This window comes from Neolamprologus multifasciatus, chromosome 16, assembly GCF_963576455.1.
Source record: "Neolamprologus multifasciatus chromosome 16, fNeoMul1.2, whole genome shotgun sequence".
NCBI classification, from domain to species: Eukaryota; Metazoa; Chordata; class Actinopteri; order Cichliformes; family Cichlidae; genus Neolamprologus; species Neolamprologus multifasciatus.
Window position 1 is genome coordinate 30,182,868 of NC_140454.1, and position 20,185 is coordinate 30,203,052.

The 20,185-nt window shown below is 39.7% G+C and overlaps 1 protein-coding gene and 1 long non-coding RNA gene across 4 annotated transcripts in view; both read left to right on the plus strand.

Annotated features, from left to right (window-relative positions):
- Positions 1–20,185, plus strand: part of LOC146501053 (carboxypeptidase inhibitor SmCI-like) — a 45,535-nt gene that overhangs the window by 14,453 nt on the left and 10,897 nt on the right. For all 3 annotated transcript variants that reach the window (XM_085136669.1, XM_085136671.1, XM_085136670.1), the window contains exon 2: positions 6,398–6,601. In XM_085136669.1, the coding sequence (XP_084992795.1) occupies positions 6,398–6,601 (204 nt within the window). The remainder of the gene's footprint in view (positions 1–6,397; positions 6,602–20,185) is intronic.
- On the plus strand, positions 6,608–19,429 carry LOC146501054 (uncharacterized). The gene is made up of 2 exons (XR_014870003.1): positions 6,608–16,935; positions 16,986–19,429. It is a non-coding gene; the product is annotated as an uncharacterized LOC146501054 (long non-coding RNA).

Below are 20,185 nucleotides of genomic sequence, written 5' to 3' on the forward strand. Positions count from 1 at the left end.
ACGCCTGCAACGAGGAAAAACAAAGTTTTTAGTATAATTACTTCAAATAAATCTTTCTTTCACCTAATAGATTGAGTTTTCCAACAGTCTACCCCACCCAAATATTAGAGCAGTGTTTTACAGCACTTATTGCCAATTTTTGTCCTTGATGCTTCCAAGGTTAAACAATCAAGTTTAAGTGATAAATTTTGTTTTTACGTTTCCAGTACCAGTTTTTTTTCTAGTGTTCAGTTGTAGACATTTCCCTGATACTCTTTCCTTTTAAGTGGCTTAACTTACCCAACATTTAAACCTACGATGTCAATTGCAGCTTCTGGAAACACTGCTAAGCCTGTTTTTTCAGGTTTTAATCTGGATGCGTAACACTGTCATAGATAACATCCAATCAGGAAGCAAATGCGGGTGTTTGTCAACTAGATGTCCTTCCCTGATTTGTCCCTTTTTGCCAGAGCTGACAAAGACTGTTAAAGACCTCGTGTGTAAATGCCAAAGCATTCAGGGAGCAGAGATGTATCCTTCTGTGCTCTAAAAAGAGAACAAAACTCTCCTGAAACCAAGTTACAAAACAAATGCATGTTTGGAAGTGTGTATGTACATGCGCACACACAGAGGCAGAAACGCGTATGTAGTGAGGGTGGCCTTATTTGCTCTGAGGTCAGCTGTAAAATCTTGGGACACACTGTGACTCACTGACTCGCCCTCAGCCCTTTGTCCACTGGCCTCAGGGCAGGGCTCTGATAAACACACAGCGTTTCTTAAGTCGCGTTTCTTATTTCTTCATAAATGTTTATGCATATTGACCCAAGTGTTGCAATCCAATATCAGTTTTATTTATTGGAATTTGCACTTGTTAAATATTTACTGAGACGAGTTGGTAAAGAAATGAATTTTCCATAAGCAGCTTTTTCAAGCAATGTTCACCTTTTTTTTTTTTCCTGTCTTAAATAAACTCCCCAACTAAGTAATGATTATTTTATCTCATCAAGCCTTAAAAGGAATGGGCATAAAAAAACCTCCTTTAAACTCGTGGATCATGTCACTGATTGCAGATTGGGTCCTCGGGCAGTGCACTCAGACATGAGTGAATCTGTAGTTTGTCAGGCTTTCTATGAAGACTGCCAGTGATGTTTCCTAAATCATTACTTTCACAGTTTGACGTACTGTTTTGAGTGCATAAGTAAGTAAACACATGGAGTACTCTATGAATACCTGAACTGTGTGCTCACAGTTGTCAAATAGCTGAGCGTAGATTAGTGCAGACGTCTTGCACTCGCGCGTGAGATAAGATAAAGAACTTAAAACATATAGAATTCGCACGATGTTGGAATATGAAACCCTCTTCAGCCAGTAAAAGGCGGACTCTTTATCAGCACGCACCATGATGTCAGTGCTACTTAGCTTGGCACTAATAAAATCAGACATTGTGTTGTTTAGTATATGTGGCTGATAAGTGTTGTTTTCAGTGCAGTGGAGGCATTTCTTATTGTATTGATACTGTGGTCATTTATCCAGCTTAGTGAGTAAATGTTCTCTTTCTGCTGTTTCTTTTCAAATCTCAACGCATGGGGAAATGTTAAAACCAGATTATTTCCCTTCCTGCAGCGAACATTCATACAGTTGATGCTTTAGATGACAAATGCACTGGGAGCTGTCAAAACTGTGGCATTACGCTGCTCTTTATCTTTGTTTTCCATCTTTATTTGTCTCACTTTCCCAAGCTTGTCTTTTAGCACATCATGTTTAACTGTCATCCTGATGATGGTGCGTGCTCTTTCGTATTTTCTCTTCGACTCTTTTGTGGGTTGTTTTTGTTTGCTGCTTTGTGGTAATTCAATCCTCTTTGCAAAGAGCCCTAGAAATGAAGACGCGGGATAATCTCCTGGTACACCGAACAAGCTGGGACTGGGTTTCAATCAGACTCAACCTGCCCAGGGAATTACAGAGGTGCTCAGCACAGCGCACATGTTGAGCAACTCAGATCTTTATCCGTCCATATGTGTACGTACAAATCTTGGCCAAGCTGAACTTGTCAGCAGTATTCAGAAGAGTAGCCATCAATAGAAATCTGACGTGCCTGAAATCTGCTTCCTGATTCATTACGCTCCATATTTCATATTTCAAGAAGCATGCTAATAGGTCCAAGGATTTTTCTGATGCCTTTTGTGAACAATATTTACTTACCCTCTGTTCAACTCTGTAGAGAATTCCTGATGACAGATCCAGAGCTTTGGATGGATTTGTAGATTGCTCAGAGGGGTGTGTGTGAAAGTGTGTGTTTTTTAATTATTGAATTTTACCCCGGCATACTTTAAAGATTTAATTTTAGTTTGCAAATTGCATCATGTAAAATAACAGCTTATAGCTTTTTACATACATTTATTAATTTTTTGATCATAATATATAATTTTCCACCAAGAAAAAACAGCTTGGGATTGACAAAAATAAAAACAATATTATTGCTGTTCATTCAGAATTATTTAATGTTGAATCTCTTTGGCATTTAGCTGCAGTTCTATGATGCTGCTCAAGAAAACCTGAGCTGGAATTAGGGTGACTAGAAGATTGCTCATGTCATGCCAACCACTCAAAAACTCTCAGCATTTCTTTCTTTAATGGCATCTATGTAATTAATTTCAGCCTTTTCTTCTTTGCAGCACTCCTGATTACACTTGATTGCACTGATGGGTTTTCCATTAAAAGGGTGCATGGGAAAAAAAAAGGAGGCAGTGGCGAATTTCATTTATGCTAGCCTACCATTGTTCAGAGGAAAAGCTACTGGGAATACCTGACATGACTTGTTATCTGCATCCATAAAAGGAATGCTTTGGAAATGATCTTTATTCTGAACCTATCAAGAAAAAAATCTGATCGTTGCAGGTCTGGTCATTTTTTCCAATTTAAGAAAAAATAAAAATAAAAAATCCCCAAAATATTAAATGAAAATGGGCAGGGGTCAGGCTTCAAATCAAAGGAACCGCTGTTGGCTGGCATCTCATGACATGAAAAGAAAATGGCACTTGTTTGTGCTGAGTGTACTGTATGCGTCTTAACATGTGTCTTAAAGTTGTAAATCAATTCACTTTCAATTCAGGTTTAATTATATCATTTATTTATAACAGTCACCTCAAGGTATAAGGTAAAGATGCTGCAATAATAGAGAGAAAACCCCAACAATCAGATGACCCACTCTGAGCAAGCACTTGGCAACAGTGGGAAGGAAGGCTCAGGGAGGGGCGGCCATCTGCTGCGATGGGAGATAGAAAAAAGACACGCTGTGGAAGAGAGTCAGAGATAAATAATTACTGATGAATAAGTAGAAAATGGTGTATGAACACATAGAAAGGGAAATGAGGGATGTGAGGAAGAAACACTCATCATGGGAAGTCCCCAGCAGCCTAGGACAGTGTAATTACCTGAGGGTTCAGGGTCACCTGAAGCTGTAACTATTTGCTTTATCAAAAAGGAAAGTTTTAAGCCTGAAATTAAAAACAGAAGGTGTCTGTCTCCTGAATCCAAACAGATTTTTTTTAAAGGACGTTTTGAGTCACCAAATGGAAGTGGCTGGAATTTTTTGGTTTCCCTGCAGAGAAAATGTCTTCATTTGTGTGTCAACGTTGTCTTCTTTTGCGTATCTTTTACACTGCCTCACAATGCTTCTGTCTGAATAATGAACACGAGTGATAGAAGAAGAGTCCTTATTGCTTTGGTCTGGCTTAGAGAGGAGGAGCAGAAATCAATGGGAGTAACCTGTTTCCTTTCCGTCTCCTTGGAAAGTCAAATTCTGGCTTATTGACCATTCCTTTTTAGAAGACACTGTGTAACACAAAGCCCAGTCTGCACCATGTCTGCACTTTTATTTTTAAAGAATTTTTTTGTGCTGTAACCATGGTAGCCCGAGGCATTCGATCTCAAAGAAGAGAGCAAACAATTGTGACTTGCCATCTTTCTCTTTAAAGTTTGTTCAGTGTGTTTCAGCACTAAGGTGCGTCCACATAGCCTGTGTGGGGTACCAGACAGACTCACTTCACCTATGTCAATGTGCAATTCCTCCCTGTCTGCTACTGCTTATCAGCCCCGGCAAGAGGAGCATGAACAAAAATACCACAAGACTCTTCAGGGAAACTCTGCTGGCCTCACCACATGCATTAGTAGTAACACAGTTCGGCTGGAAAGAAGGAGATTGGGAATATCTGATTGGTATCCCCAATGGCTGGATGCAAGCTAGAATTGGACAGGTAAAGGAGGAGGACAGGCTGAAAGGATGAGCTGCTGCCCTCATTACCTTTCCTGGCAGAGTGACTGTTTGTTGACTGCTGTGCTGATCGGAGAGGGGTTAGGGTAGGTCCCATTAGAGGACCTGTTTTGATGAAACTCTGTAGCTTTCAGAAAACAAACCTTGTTTTTTCATCCCAGCTGCAAAAATCTAAAGTGGGTGATTTTTTTAAACATCAATATATATATTACTAGATACATTATATAGCCTTCAAATCTTATGAATTCAGTTCTGTTCCTTGTGTATGCTGGTACAGTGATGCAGGAGTTAACAGTGTCACTTTACTGGAAGAAGGTTCCTGGTTTAAGCCCTCCAGCCAGGAGAGGCCTTTCTATAATTCCACTCTGATTCCACCCCCCCATTTGCTTGTTTTGTAGTAGAACAGCAGAATTTGTAGTTGTCTGACTGTGTTCTTCTTGTGATGGACCGGTGATCTATCCTGCTTCTACCATGCCTCTTTGCCTGCAGCCCGCAGGAGATGGCCCTCAGTTTGATAAGCTGTAAAAAAGATCTTTCTTGTGCATTTTTGGTTGTTTTAACACTTGTCTTCACTTTACTTAGGATTTTCTTTTGTCTTATTTTTAAGTAAGCCATTAATACTTGCTTGCCTTAAGCATCTGAGTAAATGGAGGAAGACTGGGACTTTACCCCAGAAGCAGAGGCAGAAGTGAAAATGGCATAGGCACTGGAAATTTTGAGCGCTCACATGCAGCTCCAGCAGGAAATAGTTTTGGGTTGCATTGCATGTGTGAAAATGTCTCTAGAGAACTCAGAACTTAACCAGTATTCTTGGAATTTTTGCCTCACAATGTGACTTGCTAATCTAGCCAAAGCAGATCTAGGACAAGTCCTGAGAATGACAGTGAAAATAACAATGAGTGACAAATGTGGCTATATTTACCTCAGACCTTCTCTGCAGTTGAGCACCACCACTTACTGGGGATCCATAGCAAAAGCAATCAATTTTTTTTTTGTCTGTGTGCATTTGCGATATTATATTTATTCATTGTGCTGGATTGTGCGAGTATTGATTCACACTCCCAGGTTTCAAAAATCACTCCTCTCTGCTCGTACGTGAAAAAAGCAGGGAAGGTAGGAAACACTGAGTGAGAGATTGCAACACATCGATTTATTTATTACATTAGCATGGGCAGAATCCATAACGACATTTTTAAATGCTGTGGTTCAAGCTTTGACCATCTGCAAACCCCTTTTGGACAGATATTCAACAAACTAAAGAGATCTCAGTGGGTTTTGAAGTAACTGCACTGCTGCAGGCGAGCATAACAGAGACCTGACCTAAAAACAGCAGGGATGAGGACAGAGAAAGCTATTTCCCAGCAGCACACAGAGACAGTGATTTAACATTCGCAACGGTGGTTAGTAGAGCTCAGAGGGTTTCGTGTCACCTTTTTTGCATGGATCTGACAAAGCCAGCTTTTATAAATATTAATGACATTAGAGAACGCTGTGCAAAGCTCCATTGTCCACTGATCTTAAAAGTTGTGACCTCAACCGCCTAGTGATCAAAAAAGTTCACCTCAACAGGCCCGGTTATTTAACACTCTAATGATCCGGTCTCGCAGTTTGTGCAATAAATAATTTGATGTGCTGCAGTCCAAGCCATCGCCGTGTGCACCATGCTGGGCAGCGCACGCTGTGTGCTGCCTTCACTCAGTCTTTCCCTCCAGCGGCCACCTACCTGGATCTGATCTGCTTTTATGTCGCAGGGGAGTTTTGCTGGTTGCTGGTGCTTCCATATTTTCAGTGCAAGCCCAAAAAAAAGTATGACAAAAGTAGAAGTTTTATTTTAAGTTATTGCATAAAAATAAAATATGGGAGTAGCTTTTCTGACTAAATATTTGCATATTTCTAATTATTTTGTCAGGTCACACGGCGCGCTGTTCTTGTGTCTAAAGTGTAAACGGCTGAAAGCTGACTGTCAGCCGTTTACACGAAAGTCTTTTAAAAATTATACTGCCATGCAACTTTACCTTATCTCAAAGCCTGAGGTTAGAGTTTGATGTTGTGACCTAATTTCTTTCCTCACAAAAAAAAAAAATCCATTTTACTGGATGCCAAAAGAAGCTGAGCACTAAAAGTTGTGTTCTTGTCCCGCCACAGCACATGGAGTGCCAGCTGAACCCGTCATCTTCAGTGAGTTATGTGCCTTGAAGGACGAGCCGGGGCCGTGCAGGGCCATAAAGGACAGATACTACTTCAATGTCGACTCCGGACGCTGTGAACTCTTCGAATATGGAGGCTGCGGGGGAAACCAGAACAATTTTGAGACTTTGGAAGAATGCGAGGAAACATGCCTCGTCTCGGGTGAGTCTAACTTTTTTGGCTGACTAAATGATTTTTTGACATTTTTTTGAAAACTCACTTGAGCAGTGAACACATCAATCAGTCAATCAATCAATCAATCAATCAATCAAGGCCTTATTTGCCACATGCAGGTTGCCCTGCAGTGAAATGGGACCCCCGACCTTACACACACAACACATACATCACATGGGGATACAGGTCGGAGATCGGTAGTGTTACAGAAAAAAACCCACTGAAATATACACTTCAATGGGAAAGTACAAGAGAAAAAAACCCACTGAAATATACACTTCAATGGGAAAGTACAAGAGGAAAAAAAGAGACCTCTACTCATGCTGGGCTTCTGTGAGAGGACAGCATGAGAACAGGAAACAAAAATCTCCTCTGCACAAAAAAGCACATAAATGTCCACAGCACAACATTATGGAGCACGTAACAAGCCACAGGGTCGGGTGGGGGGTGAGGAGTAATCCGACGCAAACACAGCAGCCATCCTGCCCAGCGCTACCATTCCAGCGCGGGCTCAGATCCGCCGTGTTCCCAGGAGGGAACAAGCATCAAAGGCGTTTGGAAAGGGAGGGGGGATGAGTGTGTGCATATCAGTGTATATGTATGTGTGTGCGTGTCCAGAGTTCAGCTGAGACAGAGTCCTTCGCCCTGCTAGGCTAAGTAAACAGTCTTCCAGCCAACCCAGGTGGCCTTGCATGGAATGGGAAGGAACAGACTAACACAGTTGTTATCAGGGTGTTTTTGTTCGGCTCCAGCCTTGAGACCGCAGCTGGCGCCGAAAGGCTATCTGCATGAAGTGATGGTGCTTTTTACTTTAGTGCGGACAACTCATATGAATTTCAAAGCTGTTCTAACAGTCCAACACTGGTCTCTCAATCTCCCGTTGGGGAGCCGTCAGCTTCTCCATGATGTTATCAAACTTGCGCTCTGTGATGTTGTCATTCTTGTGCTCAATGAGCCCATTTTGAGAAACTCACGCCTCTTCCCATCGTTTCAATCCCAGCGGGCAACCTTGTGGGGGTTTGAACAGCTGGTTCCGCTTTCTTAATTCTTCGATAAGTCAGGGCCAAGCCAGCTCCGATCAGCCAGAACCCTGTTACCATGGTTCCGAATAGGTAGATATCTTCAGCACTCAGGCTGAGGCCAAACTTCTCGTTGAGAAAGGGGTGTCAATTGCATTTAGGGACCAGTTGATCCAATCCATAATTCCTCTTTTAGGTTTTAGAGAACAGACTGTGAGAGAGTGTTCCAGGGAAAAATAATACAAAAAACACGAGACTAGACAAGGACATAAGAGGCTAAGCAGGGAAGCTAAGGGAGAGGAGAAAAGTGCGACCGCCTTCGTCAAGAGCAAGAGCAGAAAAAAAGGACACCTATGACACAGATAATTTTTCATAGTGAGCACGCTCAGACCGAGGATCGTGGCACTATTGTTGTTAGCAAATGATCATTTTTGCTTTCGAGGACTACTGTTCCTCATTAGGCTTTATTGCCTCCTTGGGCATAAAATCCTATTATAAAGTCATTCTGTTGGTATGATGCTAACACGGAACATTGCCAGCACATTAATTCTGAACAGTTTTGCAGAAGCCATCTGGTTAATGTATAAAAGGAAACTTTTATAGATTGATTTAATTTTCTGGGTCATAATTATGTATAATTTGACCTTTTTTTAATGAAAACTACCCAGCTTGACCCTGAAAAGGTCACTTAAAAAATTCACAACTGTCACCTTTTTTACTAGAGGGTAAAGATGTTACAGATATTTGAGAGAAATCCCCAACAAATTACTATGGGTGACTGCTCGGGGATGGTGGGAAGGAAGAACTTCCTTTTAACACGAAGAGACCTCCAGCAGAGTCAGGCTCAGGAAGGGCCTGAAGCCAGCTGGGAGGTCTGGGGAAAACACAAAATGTAATGACATTCAGAATTACTATATGAAGATGCTGTTAATGCTGAAGGGTATAGAGCACAGGTGTCGAACTCCAGGCCTCGAGGGCCGGTATCCTGCAGGTTTTAGATGTGTCCTTGATCCAACACAGCTGATTTAAATGACTAAATTACCTCCTCAACATGTCTTGAAGTTCTCCAGAAGCCTGGTAATGAACTGATCATTTGATTCAGGTGTGTTGATCCAGGGTTACATCTAAAACCTGCAGGACACCGGCCCTCGAGGCCTGGAGTTCGACACCCCTGGTATAGAGGATGACCCAAATGCTGCACAAGCCTGCACACAAACTAGAAAAAATAAAACACAACAAAACAAGACTATTTGGGTGAATTTTAATAACAAACAATACCCAGCATAAACAAAGTATGGCTCAGTCCAAAAAACAAACAAAAAAACATTAAAAAGATTTAGGAGGAGTAAAATAAGACACGTAGACATGGCTATTTATACACACTGGGGCTGATAAAGAAGGTGGAGACAGGTGGGGAATGAGGCATAACTAAGCGTAATCATGATAATCAACAGACAGGAACTAGTTATCCGAATAAATCAGAAAATCACCGACAACCATTATTGATAAAAACACAGTGACACACAGAGGTAGTGGAAAGATGTGATTTTAGTGGGTCATGGGAAGTCCAGCAAAGCAAAGTCTGTAGTAGCATAATCAAGGAGGGTTCAAGGTCACCTGGCCCAGCCCGAACTATAAGCTTTATCAGAAAGGACAGTTTTAAACCTAATCTTAAAAACAGGTGAGAGACTGAAGCAAAACAAGGAAACGGCTCCTTAGAAAATTTTAGGATGGTACACTGATACCCTCGTCAGATATGACATCTGAAATTGGTTGTAATTTTTAGGCAGGAGACAAAGCTACCTTGCAAGTAGCTTTTATCACTAAATGGTAATTACATTAATAACAGAAAATCAGGATCTTTTTTTTTCTTCAAATTGAGAGGGCTGCAAAATATTAGTCAGTATGCATTTAATAACTCCAAATGTGCTATTATTCACATGCTGAAGCATGAATTTGCATCATTAGCCTTTATTTTGTGTGTAAAGGACATGAAAATGAAGGAGCAGCATTGTTCTTGGCTTTAGAAACTAAAAACTGTGCCTGTTTTTCCAAGGATTATAGCAAGAAACATGACTAGGATTAGCAAGGTAAGTAGCTCCATGGGTGCTAAGGTATCGGTACTTGTGCCAGCCACAGAAATCTCTAGAGTATTCATTATTATTAATGCTGAAATATATGTGCCATATTTCACTTTTGCATTCAGGATGTGATGCAAAAAATGTATTGAGGGAAAGCTAACAGAATATATGAGAATATAAGAATCTGTCTATCCTTCAAGCTCGGGTCCTCTACCAGAGGCCTGGGATCAGGTCCTGCACAGTATCTTAGCTGTTCTTAGGACTGCGCTCTTCTGGACAGAGATCTCAGATATTGTTCATCTGGGATCTGCTGGAGCCACTCGCCTAGTTTGGGAGTCACCGCACCTAGTGCTCCGATTACCACTGGGACCACTGTCTGTGAAGGTTCTCAGTCATCCAGGTCATCGTAGTCAAAGGAGCTTGCAAAGAAAAGCGTCTGGACTTCTTTAAGTTACTTGAAGACGTTTCACCTCTCATCCGAGAAGCTTCTTCAGTTCTAAGGTCAAATGGTGGAGAGTCCCTGTGGACCACTGTTACCTTCACCCTCCACATCTTCTAAAGCTCTTCGCTGAGCCCTTGGTATTTCTTCCTTCTTCCTGATGTTGTTGCATATTGATTCTTTCAGTGCAAAATATTACTGCTCAAAAACAACTCTCTGTCACACTTAACAGGTATTTCTATAAAAATAAATGCAGTGTATAATTTAACCTTAAGCTAGAAAGCAACATGGGAACACTCAAGTAAAGTACCTTTAAACTGTGCTCCTGAATAGTAAGTGAAAGTGTTTACTGACATTTCCTTATGAGACCACAAAAGGATCTTGTGGAATAAAATAGTGGCTTCCTGCTGTTGCAAGAAGGCACTTTTAGTTGTTTTAGTCTTGAGTGGCCTGTGAGCCTGCAGGATAGCTGTTTGTCTTATGCTGGAGCTCGGGATTACCAGTTATCCGTAGACACAAAGCTAGTTAGTCCCATATGCTGGTGTCACAAGTTTGCATTTCAACAGACAAACACCCATTGTTTTATCCTCTTTATATCCCTGTTGTCTGGAAATAATATTCCAGAGCCACACCTCTGAAATCTCTGGAGCACTCTAAAGCCTTACAGGCCTCGTGTACATAGTTAAGGTTTCTAAGCCCAAAAAATACAAAAAAGCTGTGTTCAACATCTAAAAGTGAAAGCAAACAGGAATCTGCTTACATCGTGCAGTCACGCGCCACTAACTGCCGGTAATAGGTTCGTCAGAGGCAATATAGCCATTTTAAATTGCATTTAGATTAGATAAAAACTATTACTGGGAAACGCATGCACCAACCAATCAAGATTGTACAGAAGGAAGAGGGCAAGAAGGAATGGCTTTTATAGGTAGTGTGCACATAGGCAGTGCTTGTTTATCTGTCTGAGTTGCTCGAATAATTTTAAGATGGGTGCAGATTCACCTCAGACTTGCTGTAAAAGAAAGGGATGACTTTTTCTGGCTCAATTAGAGTGAAAATCAACAATCTAGCTAAAAATACTTTTTGTCCCACTGGATTCTGACTAGGAGGGAAGATTTTCTCTATGGTAGCGTTCCCAGGTAAAATCAAAATGCGGATGTAAAATTGTGGATATTTCTGGGGCTATTTCTCTCTCACTCCTCCCTGAAACATTGTGTGAGATGCCTGCTGCATATAGAGAAGATTGCAGATACTTCTATAAATTCCCATTAGGCTGTTGATAGCATGCAATCAGTGTTGCCATAAAGCACACCTGCTATTGTGCGCCAACTGTCAGATTGCAAAACAGACAAGTCGAGATGAGTTGCTTTTTTTCAACTCCCTTTTTTCTTGGTGAGATGGAAAATTTTATTCAACCCTCATTATTGCTAAACTTCGCTTAACCTCCACGCTGAAAGACGCAAGTTCAAACACGTTATGCGGTAGCTGTTTTTCTGTGGTGTGGCGTGACTGGGCTTAACGGATATACACACAAGCACATACAAAAAAAAGCTCAGAACTAAATCCTGAGTGCACTAAAAGTAAAGGTAGAAAGGCCACTCTGAGTATGAGTGTGTGTGAAACTATGAGTAAAAGATGGACTAAATAAAAGGAGTGACAGGACCCCTTCATTGATCCCTGCTGTATCCTCCCAAATCAATTGGTGACGGTGAAAGCACCGTGACACCTGCTAAGTGCAGCCTTGACAGCACAGCAATACATCCTGTCACTCATTGCACTGCACTTAGCTTTTGTTAAGTGGGACGACAGTAATATATCATAAAACTGTCGCACTTGAAAAGCAATCAAAGCCGCGATAATTAGCCCCATTAACAATTGGAAGTTCAATTTATCCACAGTCAGGTTGTGCCGCAGCGCCTCACTCCAGAAGCACTTCACGTGAATTCTTAAGTATGTGTTGTGAAAAACACTTGAAGTTGACAAAAGCTAACTTGGGAATGGGTGAGGAGCAGCTTTGTCTCAGTCCTGGAGCTGCGTGCAGAATTTATAGCATATAAATAATACACTTTTAATACTGAAGCATGTCTGATCAAAGTGGAATATGTTTCTCTCACACTAAGAAACCTTTACTTTTAGCTTAATCTCCTAAGACCCGAACTCTTCCATGGCATGCATTTTTAATTTGTCTTTGGTATTTGGGCAAATTGGGACCGGATGAATGTAAAAACAAAGAATTACCAATTTTTTTTTTTTACCTAATTTTTGTTTCTAAGAAAAATGAGAGCCACTTATGAGGATATTCGTTTAAAATTCTGATAGAACAGTAGCAGTATAATGTCCTCGTAAGTGGATATCAGGCGCTTGTAGAGTAAAATTTAGTATTTTGGTCTAAATAACCCAAAATGTGATGTCCACATATGTGGATGCCAGGTCCTAGGAGGATAATGTAGTCAAACAAGAGGATGATGACTGGATTTGCATCCTCCAACCATTGTTACATACAGGAAATGCCTCCATCTGATCCACACTATTGCGTGAGGCCACAGGATAACTGGTCTGTGTCTAAAGTCTCACACATGTTTGAAACTTGCAGCCTTTTGGTTATAAAGAAAATATCTCTGCATTAAATGCAGCTATAAATGTAACATATCTGTATGATTGCATTTAAAGGGCACTTCCAGGACGGCCTTTATTGGTTTTTGGTTGAACAAATAAAAACATGTTAGAGCGCACTACAAGCAAGGGACAGCGTGTAGTGGTGGCTTTTATCTAAATTGAATCGCACTTTCAGGAGTGTATCCTTTTTTTCCAGCGCTGGGTGATGACTTTGGTTTAAACTCAAAGTCGAAACTACAATGAAAGGAAACAAGCCTTCACAGCAGGCTTTAAATACGTACACACACAAATATAAAGGAATCTGGTGCGTGTATCATTCAAGAGCTTTAACTTGGTAACTGTTAACTCAATACTTTTCACTTACATATTTCTTACTTACATTATTTTAGTTTAGGTTTGGGTAGCAGTGATGACTTGGTTAGCTTTTTGAAAATATCGTGGTTTGGCTTGTAATTGGCCATCTTCACTACAAGTTCTTTAAAAGGATCCATACGGGAGGAGTTATTACTGATGCCACAGGACACTTTATGAGTTGGAGCTTTGACAAAAGGGATCATGCATCACAATGATCCCACTAAAGCCAGATAACAAAATATTAAAGAATTTCATTTTATGAGAAAAGGCTACATACATACACACTCTGATCCAGAAATCCAGGACTGTTTTTTTTTTATATACATGAAAACTGCAGGATTCCTGTAAGTTCATTAAGAACAGCCATTCTTAGAAAGATATGTTGCCTTAATGACAACAACAGTTGCCAAGAATAATAACTAACTCTAAAGAGGAGAAAATTAAAACTAAGAATATATGCCAATTTGTTTTTAAAATACACATGTATCTTTCCATAGCACATACTGTATAGGTAAGATTGCTTTAAACAACTCAAGCCATTCGTAACATTAACATTAGTAAAACGAATATCACATTTGTGTTATTCAGTCTGATGGGTTTGTAAATTAATTTGAAATTAACCTAAATTAGCATAGAAATTTCATTAGCACTACATGCTAGTGTGCTCTCCACTATCCAATTGGCCTTTTACAGGATATGTTTGTTTGTATGATGGAGCACATTAAATCCTTCACTCAGCGACTCTGTATGGTTTTGCCAACAGGAATACAAAGCTAGACTTTTTAACAATGAAACCTTGAAAATGTCATCACTAATTCTCAGGAATCAGATCTTTAAGATCCAATCTGTGTTCTGACTCATTCTGTGCAGCAGGCCTGTCAAATCAGCAACCCTTTATTCCTCACAAACACTGCACATGGCAAAAAGTCTGCACACTCTGATTTGATTTATGCCACCTGTCCTTTCTAAACTTCTTTACACCAGATGACAAAGACATAGACAGCTTGTTGAGAATCTTCTTGTAAAGGTCAGAAACCGACGTGAGGAACATTGTGGCTTACCCCAAAAAATCACCAGGTCCAAAACTCTTCTTTTAGTTTGCTTTGCCTTTTATAGCTAAACCTGCAGAGGTCAGGGAGACAAACAAGGGTTTCTGTGTCACTGATGTGCTTATTTGTACTTACCTCTTACATTCAGTGTGTGAGCACATCTTTTTAGACACCAAAGTGAAAAAAGAGAGAGCAGCAAAACTGCAGCTACACAAACGGTATTATATTGCTGGAGGTCTTTGAAATGTCAAATTTGTTAAGGGTGTGGAAAAGGCCTGTGTACTAAACAACATCATTATACAGCTGTTTTTACATTGTTTTGCAGTAAATAAATCTTACCCCCGAAATCCATCATTTTTGCTGATTTGTTTATTCCTCACACTCGAACAGTGTTTATGTATGAAATCTCAAAATCATAGAAATGTATTGTTTTTATTAAGGTTTTACAAATATGTTGTGACGTTATTTTGCTAGATGAAAATTAGCAAAGGCAATGTTGTAATTTCCAGATTTGCCCTCTCACTGCTGCTGGACACAGTGGTAGATGTGTGTTATTTGGGCTGTGACATAATGATATTTGACAGGTTAAAGGTTTAGTTCATTTAGTAACAGCATTTTCTTGAAGGATTTTTATACCACCTCATCTGTACTGTACCCGAGGCTGTGGATGATGTGGAATTCAGTTATAGTTTATGTAATTTTGTGTCAGATGTTACATTTAAGAGCAGCAGAAAGGCATTTAGAGCACATATTAGGCAATATTTGCAATACTGTAAAGAGCATAAGTGTAAAAGCACATCCAGTTAGGTGGCCCAATAGATGTATGTAATATCAGTTTCATGTACTCGAGTTACATCAGCTGCCCTGATTCTGTACCTCTACAAGTAGTCTTTTGTTTTCCCTAATCTGAAGGGTTTCCAATGAACCAGTAACCACAACGATGAGCATGACTGTGATTATAGTTCCCATCTAATTTGGGTTTTGTATGTTTCAATTAGAAGCTTCAATGTGGAGTTAAGGGAAATAAAACATATGCAGTAAGCAAAAATGCCAAACAATTTCTAGTTAGAGCTTCTTATTTAATTTCTTTATGCCAGTGAATTAATATATTGAAGCAGCTGGACAGTTAGTGAGGGAAATTCCCCACTGAAATCCATCCATTTAGTCTTATGGGAAACTGTTATGAGCCTTTCCACTGTTCACTGCATTCTTTCCGAGTCGGTCGGCCTGAGTCACTGGCAGATGAATTGCTAATGAAAAGAAAATGTTTTCAATAATAATTAGTTGCATTCTTGCTTAACCAACAGGCATGTGCAATTTTAGAAAGTAATTCGGGCCTTCCAATTATTGAGATTTTTGACATTCTTTTTTTTCTGCTGAGATAAGACAGACACTCGTATAATATTTCTTCTCCTCGCAGCTCAGCCTGCAAGCGCTGACCTTTATCAGTGCTTATAGGCTGGAAGCTGCATTTATTTATTACTTTTCAATCACAAAAATAGCATAATAACAATGTAATCAAAAGCATATCGCAATATATTTTGAATGAAAAAGTTGCTGTTGAGATCTGTGTCTGTCATTATCAACTGGAATTCACAGGCTTCAATTATTTTTCCACCCTGAGTTTGTTTATTTTTCTTTATTTACTCTTCCATTACAGATCAGCTGTCTTTTCTTTCCACACGAGGCTTCACTGAGAATGTGTAAGCACAATAAAGACCTTTCAAAATACGGTGACGTGTACTGACAAAAAGAAAATATGAAGGAAGAAGCAGAAAGAAAGTAAATGAGCAAGCGAAGAGATAAAGAAGCGATGGGCTGATCTGAAATGTAGTCTAAATATTCAGCTTGTCCCATCAAAAGAGTCATTGTACATTGTTCCAAAATCTCATCTGTCTCCTCGTTCTGTAGATAACATTTAGGCAAAATATGAAAACATACATGTTTTCCTTTTTTTCTCCACACGTAATCCAGCTCAGCCCTCAGAATCTTTCACGGCTATCTTAAATATTAAAGTGTGCTTTGCTGCATGATGGGATGCTCTGTATGATTCATACCCAGTATTTGAGAAAAAAATAAAAATAAAAAGCTGACCGATAATTCTCAAAACACAAATCACCTCTGCCACCTTCACGGCTTTAATAGAGAATTGTGCATTTGAATTATTCATTGCCGCTTTGCTCTGGTGAGTACGCAAGCCTGGCCCTTTGGCACAACTCTTTGCCCAAGCTTTTAAGTCAAAGTCACCTCATGAAACGTATTTAGATGTTACAATGATAGCGTTTTAATCACTGTCAGCCTTCAGTGGAGAGTAATTATTCAAAGACTTAACGGATAAACCCAACAGACGGTGTGCGGCTTTAAGATATCACTTGGCAACCATATTAGTCCTCAGATGCTTGACCACAGTGACTTTAGACAGGTAGCAGCATTTATTTACGCACAGGTCAGAAGTCCCAGCAGAATTCTCATTTGGCTTCGAACAAGAGTGATTGATTTTGTGTTTTCTTGGCTTGTTAGCCAGTAAATCACACTCTCTGGGCGGCTAATTGTCGCAGTGTTGATGGAAACCAGTGATGGTTCAGTCTGTCCATTTAACTGTTGGTGAGCAAAAGTATTTCAAAGAGTGCTGAAGTTTTTAAGCTCAGACTGTTTGTTTTACTTTATCTGTGCAATTATGTTTCCACGCAGCTAAAATGTCACTTGAAGTAAACATTTATAAGCATACAGCTGAATACTAATGGATCAGTAGTGTGCTGATGACATGGCGTGCTTCCACCGATATAACTGCTGATAACTTTATGGATTGGTCATCAGGGTGCTTGGTTAAGGTCAGGGAAAGACCAGAGGAGAAACAAACAAAGCTCACGTTACTTGAGAAACAAAGTGTTATTTACTTTTGTTTAAAACCACAGTCCGTTCGTAACCAGTGTTGGTCAAGTTACTTGAAAAACGTAATTACTGATTACTTCCCCAAAAAAGTAATCCTGTTACTTTACTGATTACTTATTTTCAAAAGTAATTAATTACTTAGTTACTTTTTAAAAACAATATTTACAACCTGAATAGGTGATAAAGCGATCGATCTTTCAGCCCAATTCTACTTTTTCTGCATAATCCATCATACAAAATGTAATCAAATGGAAACGTCTCTTTTTAAAACTTGTTTTATTAGTTTTAATCTTTTAACTTTATGCATAAAGCAAGAATGTAATTATATGCAACATTCACTGACTTGAAGAAATTTGTTTAACATTTAAACCTATTTTCTGCACATTCCAGCACATAAAATAAAATATTTTTTTGTGTGTGTTTACACTCAGTCTTTCAAATAGATGCAAGTAAAACACAGCAGAAAATAAATAAAGTCAAAGACTAGCGGTCCTGTTGCTCTATTTTCACCTGTAAAGCAGGAGTAGGGTAGGCGGAGGTTTACCCTGGTGCAGGTGTGCCGCAGCGGTCAGTGGAAGGATACGGCAGTTCCTCTGTGAATTTCCCATAACGTAGTAGCGCACTCGGTGCTTGTTTAGGGTTTTTTTGGGGTTTTTTTTGCTGTAAAAATGTTTTCTTCCCACGCATAACAGACGCTAATGTTTTTGTCAATTTTTATGGAATAAACTCAAAGTAAGGTCAGTACTTCCACGCTTTAAACGCTGCACGCTCATACTCTCTCCCGCACTCGATATGTTATCCATTGTTGCTCTGCACACAGCTGTTGTCACTAACGTTGCACTTGCTATGTCACTGTCATGAGACACTCTCGCAAAAAAATCACGGTTTTAGTAACGCAGTAACGCAGCGTTCCTACGGGAAAGTAACTGTAATCTAATTACCGTTTTTGCAACAGTAATCCCTTACTTTACTCGTTACTTGAAAAAAGTAATCAGAACGCGTTACTGCCCATCTCTGTTCGTAACCTTAGCCAAAGTTGATTCTGTTCATCTGGACGTAGCGTGGGAAAAACGTTTCTCATCCAAGAAACTTCTTCAGTTTCCAAAGTGTTTTCGTTGCCTAACCTGAACCATAGATTGGTATTGTGAGCTGAGTGACCACCATCCACTCAGACCACCTTGATGCAGTTCATCATTGCAACTTCATTATTAAAAGAAACAAACATGTCTCTACATACATGGATAAAATCTTGCCTGGTTATCTACTAGACTCACAGGAAGCAGGCAGGCTGATGGTTCCCAGATAGAACCAAACGTACTGGAAAAACAGTTTGATGTAAATTCTTAGAGATTGGATCGACTTGTTTTTATAATTGAGGTTTACTAACTGAAGTGAAAGTGCCACGATCAAATTTTTTAACAACCTTTTGCTGAAACATGTCATTTTTTTGTCCGTTCTTTAGACAATGCAGTTACATTTCTGCTTTTGGCTAAGCTTTGCACAGGGTTTTTCAGTTAATAACAATATAATATAGTTTGCTTTTCACATTTTCTAACCTATTAAAATCCTGGTTGTCGTGTTGTTATTCAAGTAACACGAACAAAATCTGATCTGAACATCCTAGTGCGTGACTAAAGTACCATTCAAACAGTGTCTTCACCGGTCCATGTAATGAACACATTCGACTGTTTTGTGCATAATTTACTCAGAAAATTAGTCTGGCATATTAAGTTTTTTTTTTTTTTTTTGGAGACAGAGATCTCCACTAGAATGTAAAACAATAATTTGTGGATTTGATGACAGCAGATGTTTGCACTTATCAATCTACTGATGTGAGGCTTAAGATGTTTACTTAATTTCTTTCACTGCCTTAACAATCTCTGGAATAAATATTCATTGAATAAAATGCACCACAAGTGTCATTTTAGATGTGAGGATAAAGATAATGATTACACTTTGGTGATTATGCTTTTGCACCACGACAGGCATTTAGAGGATCCCATTACAATTTGATGTAATTGCAGAAATATTTTAATAAGTGAATCAAACACACACACTGTGTCATGGACTGAACGACTGAGGGCTGAGGGGGCTTAGAGACACATGTTCTACTCTGAGAAGAGCCACGCTGATCAATATATTGACAGCTTGTCGAGTTGCACCTGTATTAGTTGACAATGTCAGTCTAATGTAAGCGGTGCATTTCATAGTATAGCCATGATTGGATTTCAGACTGAAATCAAGCTTTAGTCTGTTGCTTGTAATGGTTTGAAGTTTTGTGACGGCTTATTCAGTTAATCAGCAGGGTTCCCACATCCTCCCGTCTCTGCAGTGGTCCATGCTGCAGATGTTGGGAATTTCAGATTAAAGACATGGTGACTGCTGAGTGCATGCATAAGCATCCTTAGTTGGATTACCGAGTAATAAGCTTTCAGTTAAAGGCATAAAGCATAAAACAAATCTGAGATACTGTGAGTAAAAAAGACACACCGGAGCAGATTCAGAATTTAGATGAGCATCTAACTGTAGCTCAGAGGTGTAAGACCCTGGGCTCAGTACTCCGACACTCGAGGGTGATATTATACGCAACAAAAAGTGGAGAAGGGTAGAGCTGAAGTAAGAAGTAGAAAAGATATGATAGAAAAGAAAGCAGAGGCTTGGCAGGAGGAGGGAATGTGGGTCACCAGGGACAGGGGAACATAAGGAAGTTCTTGGTGGAAATGTCGACTCTTTTGGCTTCTGTTGGATTGTATCTGAAACTTGACTGGAGAAGAAATGTCACTGTACCACTGGGGAGGCAAAAAGTGGGATATCTGTGACAGACTGCCCGGTGATTGCAAAGTGGTTCATGGCGTGCAGTCAATTTACTGCACCTTGTACCGCGTACTGTTTTGAATAGGTTTATCTTCCCTCACTGTGTCTTTGGTTTTGTGCCTGCTCCTTTTTTCTGTTTGGCAATTGTCATAAAGACATGTTTAATTGGATAGCACTGAACTTTTCTGCTCAAGGCCTTGCTTCGTACGCATATAAGGAAAAAGCTGGCTTTATCGGATGGTATTGCATACTTTTGAAAATAATTTGCCACTCAGTTATACTACATTCATTGAAGCTTTATGTTCTGAATA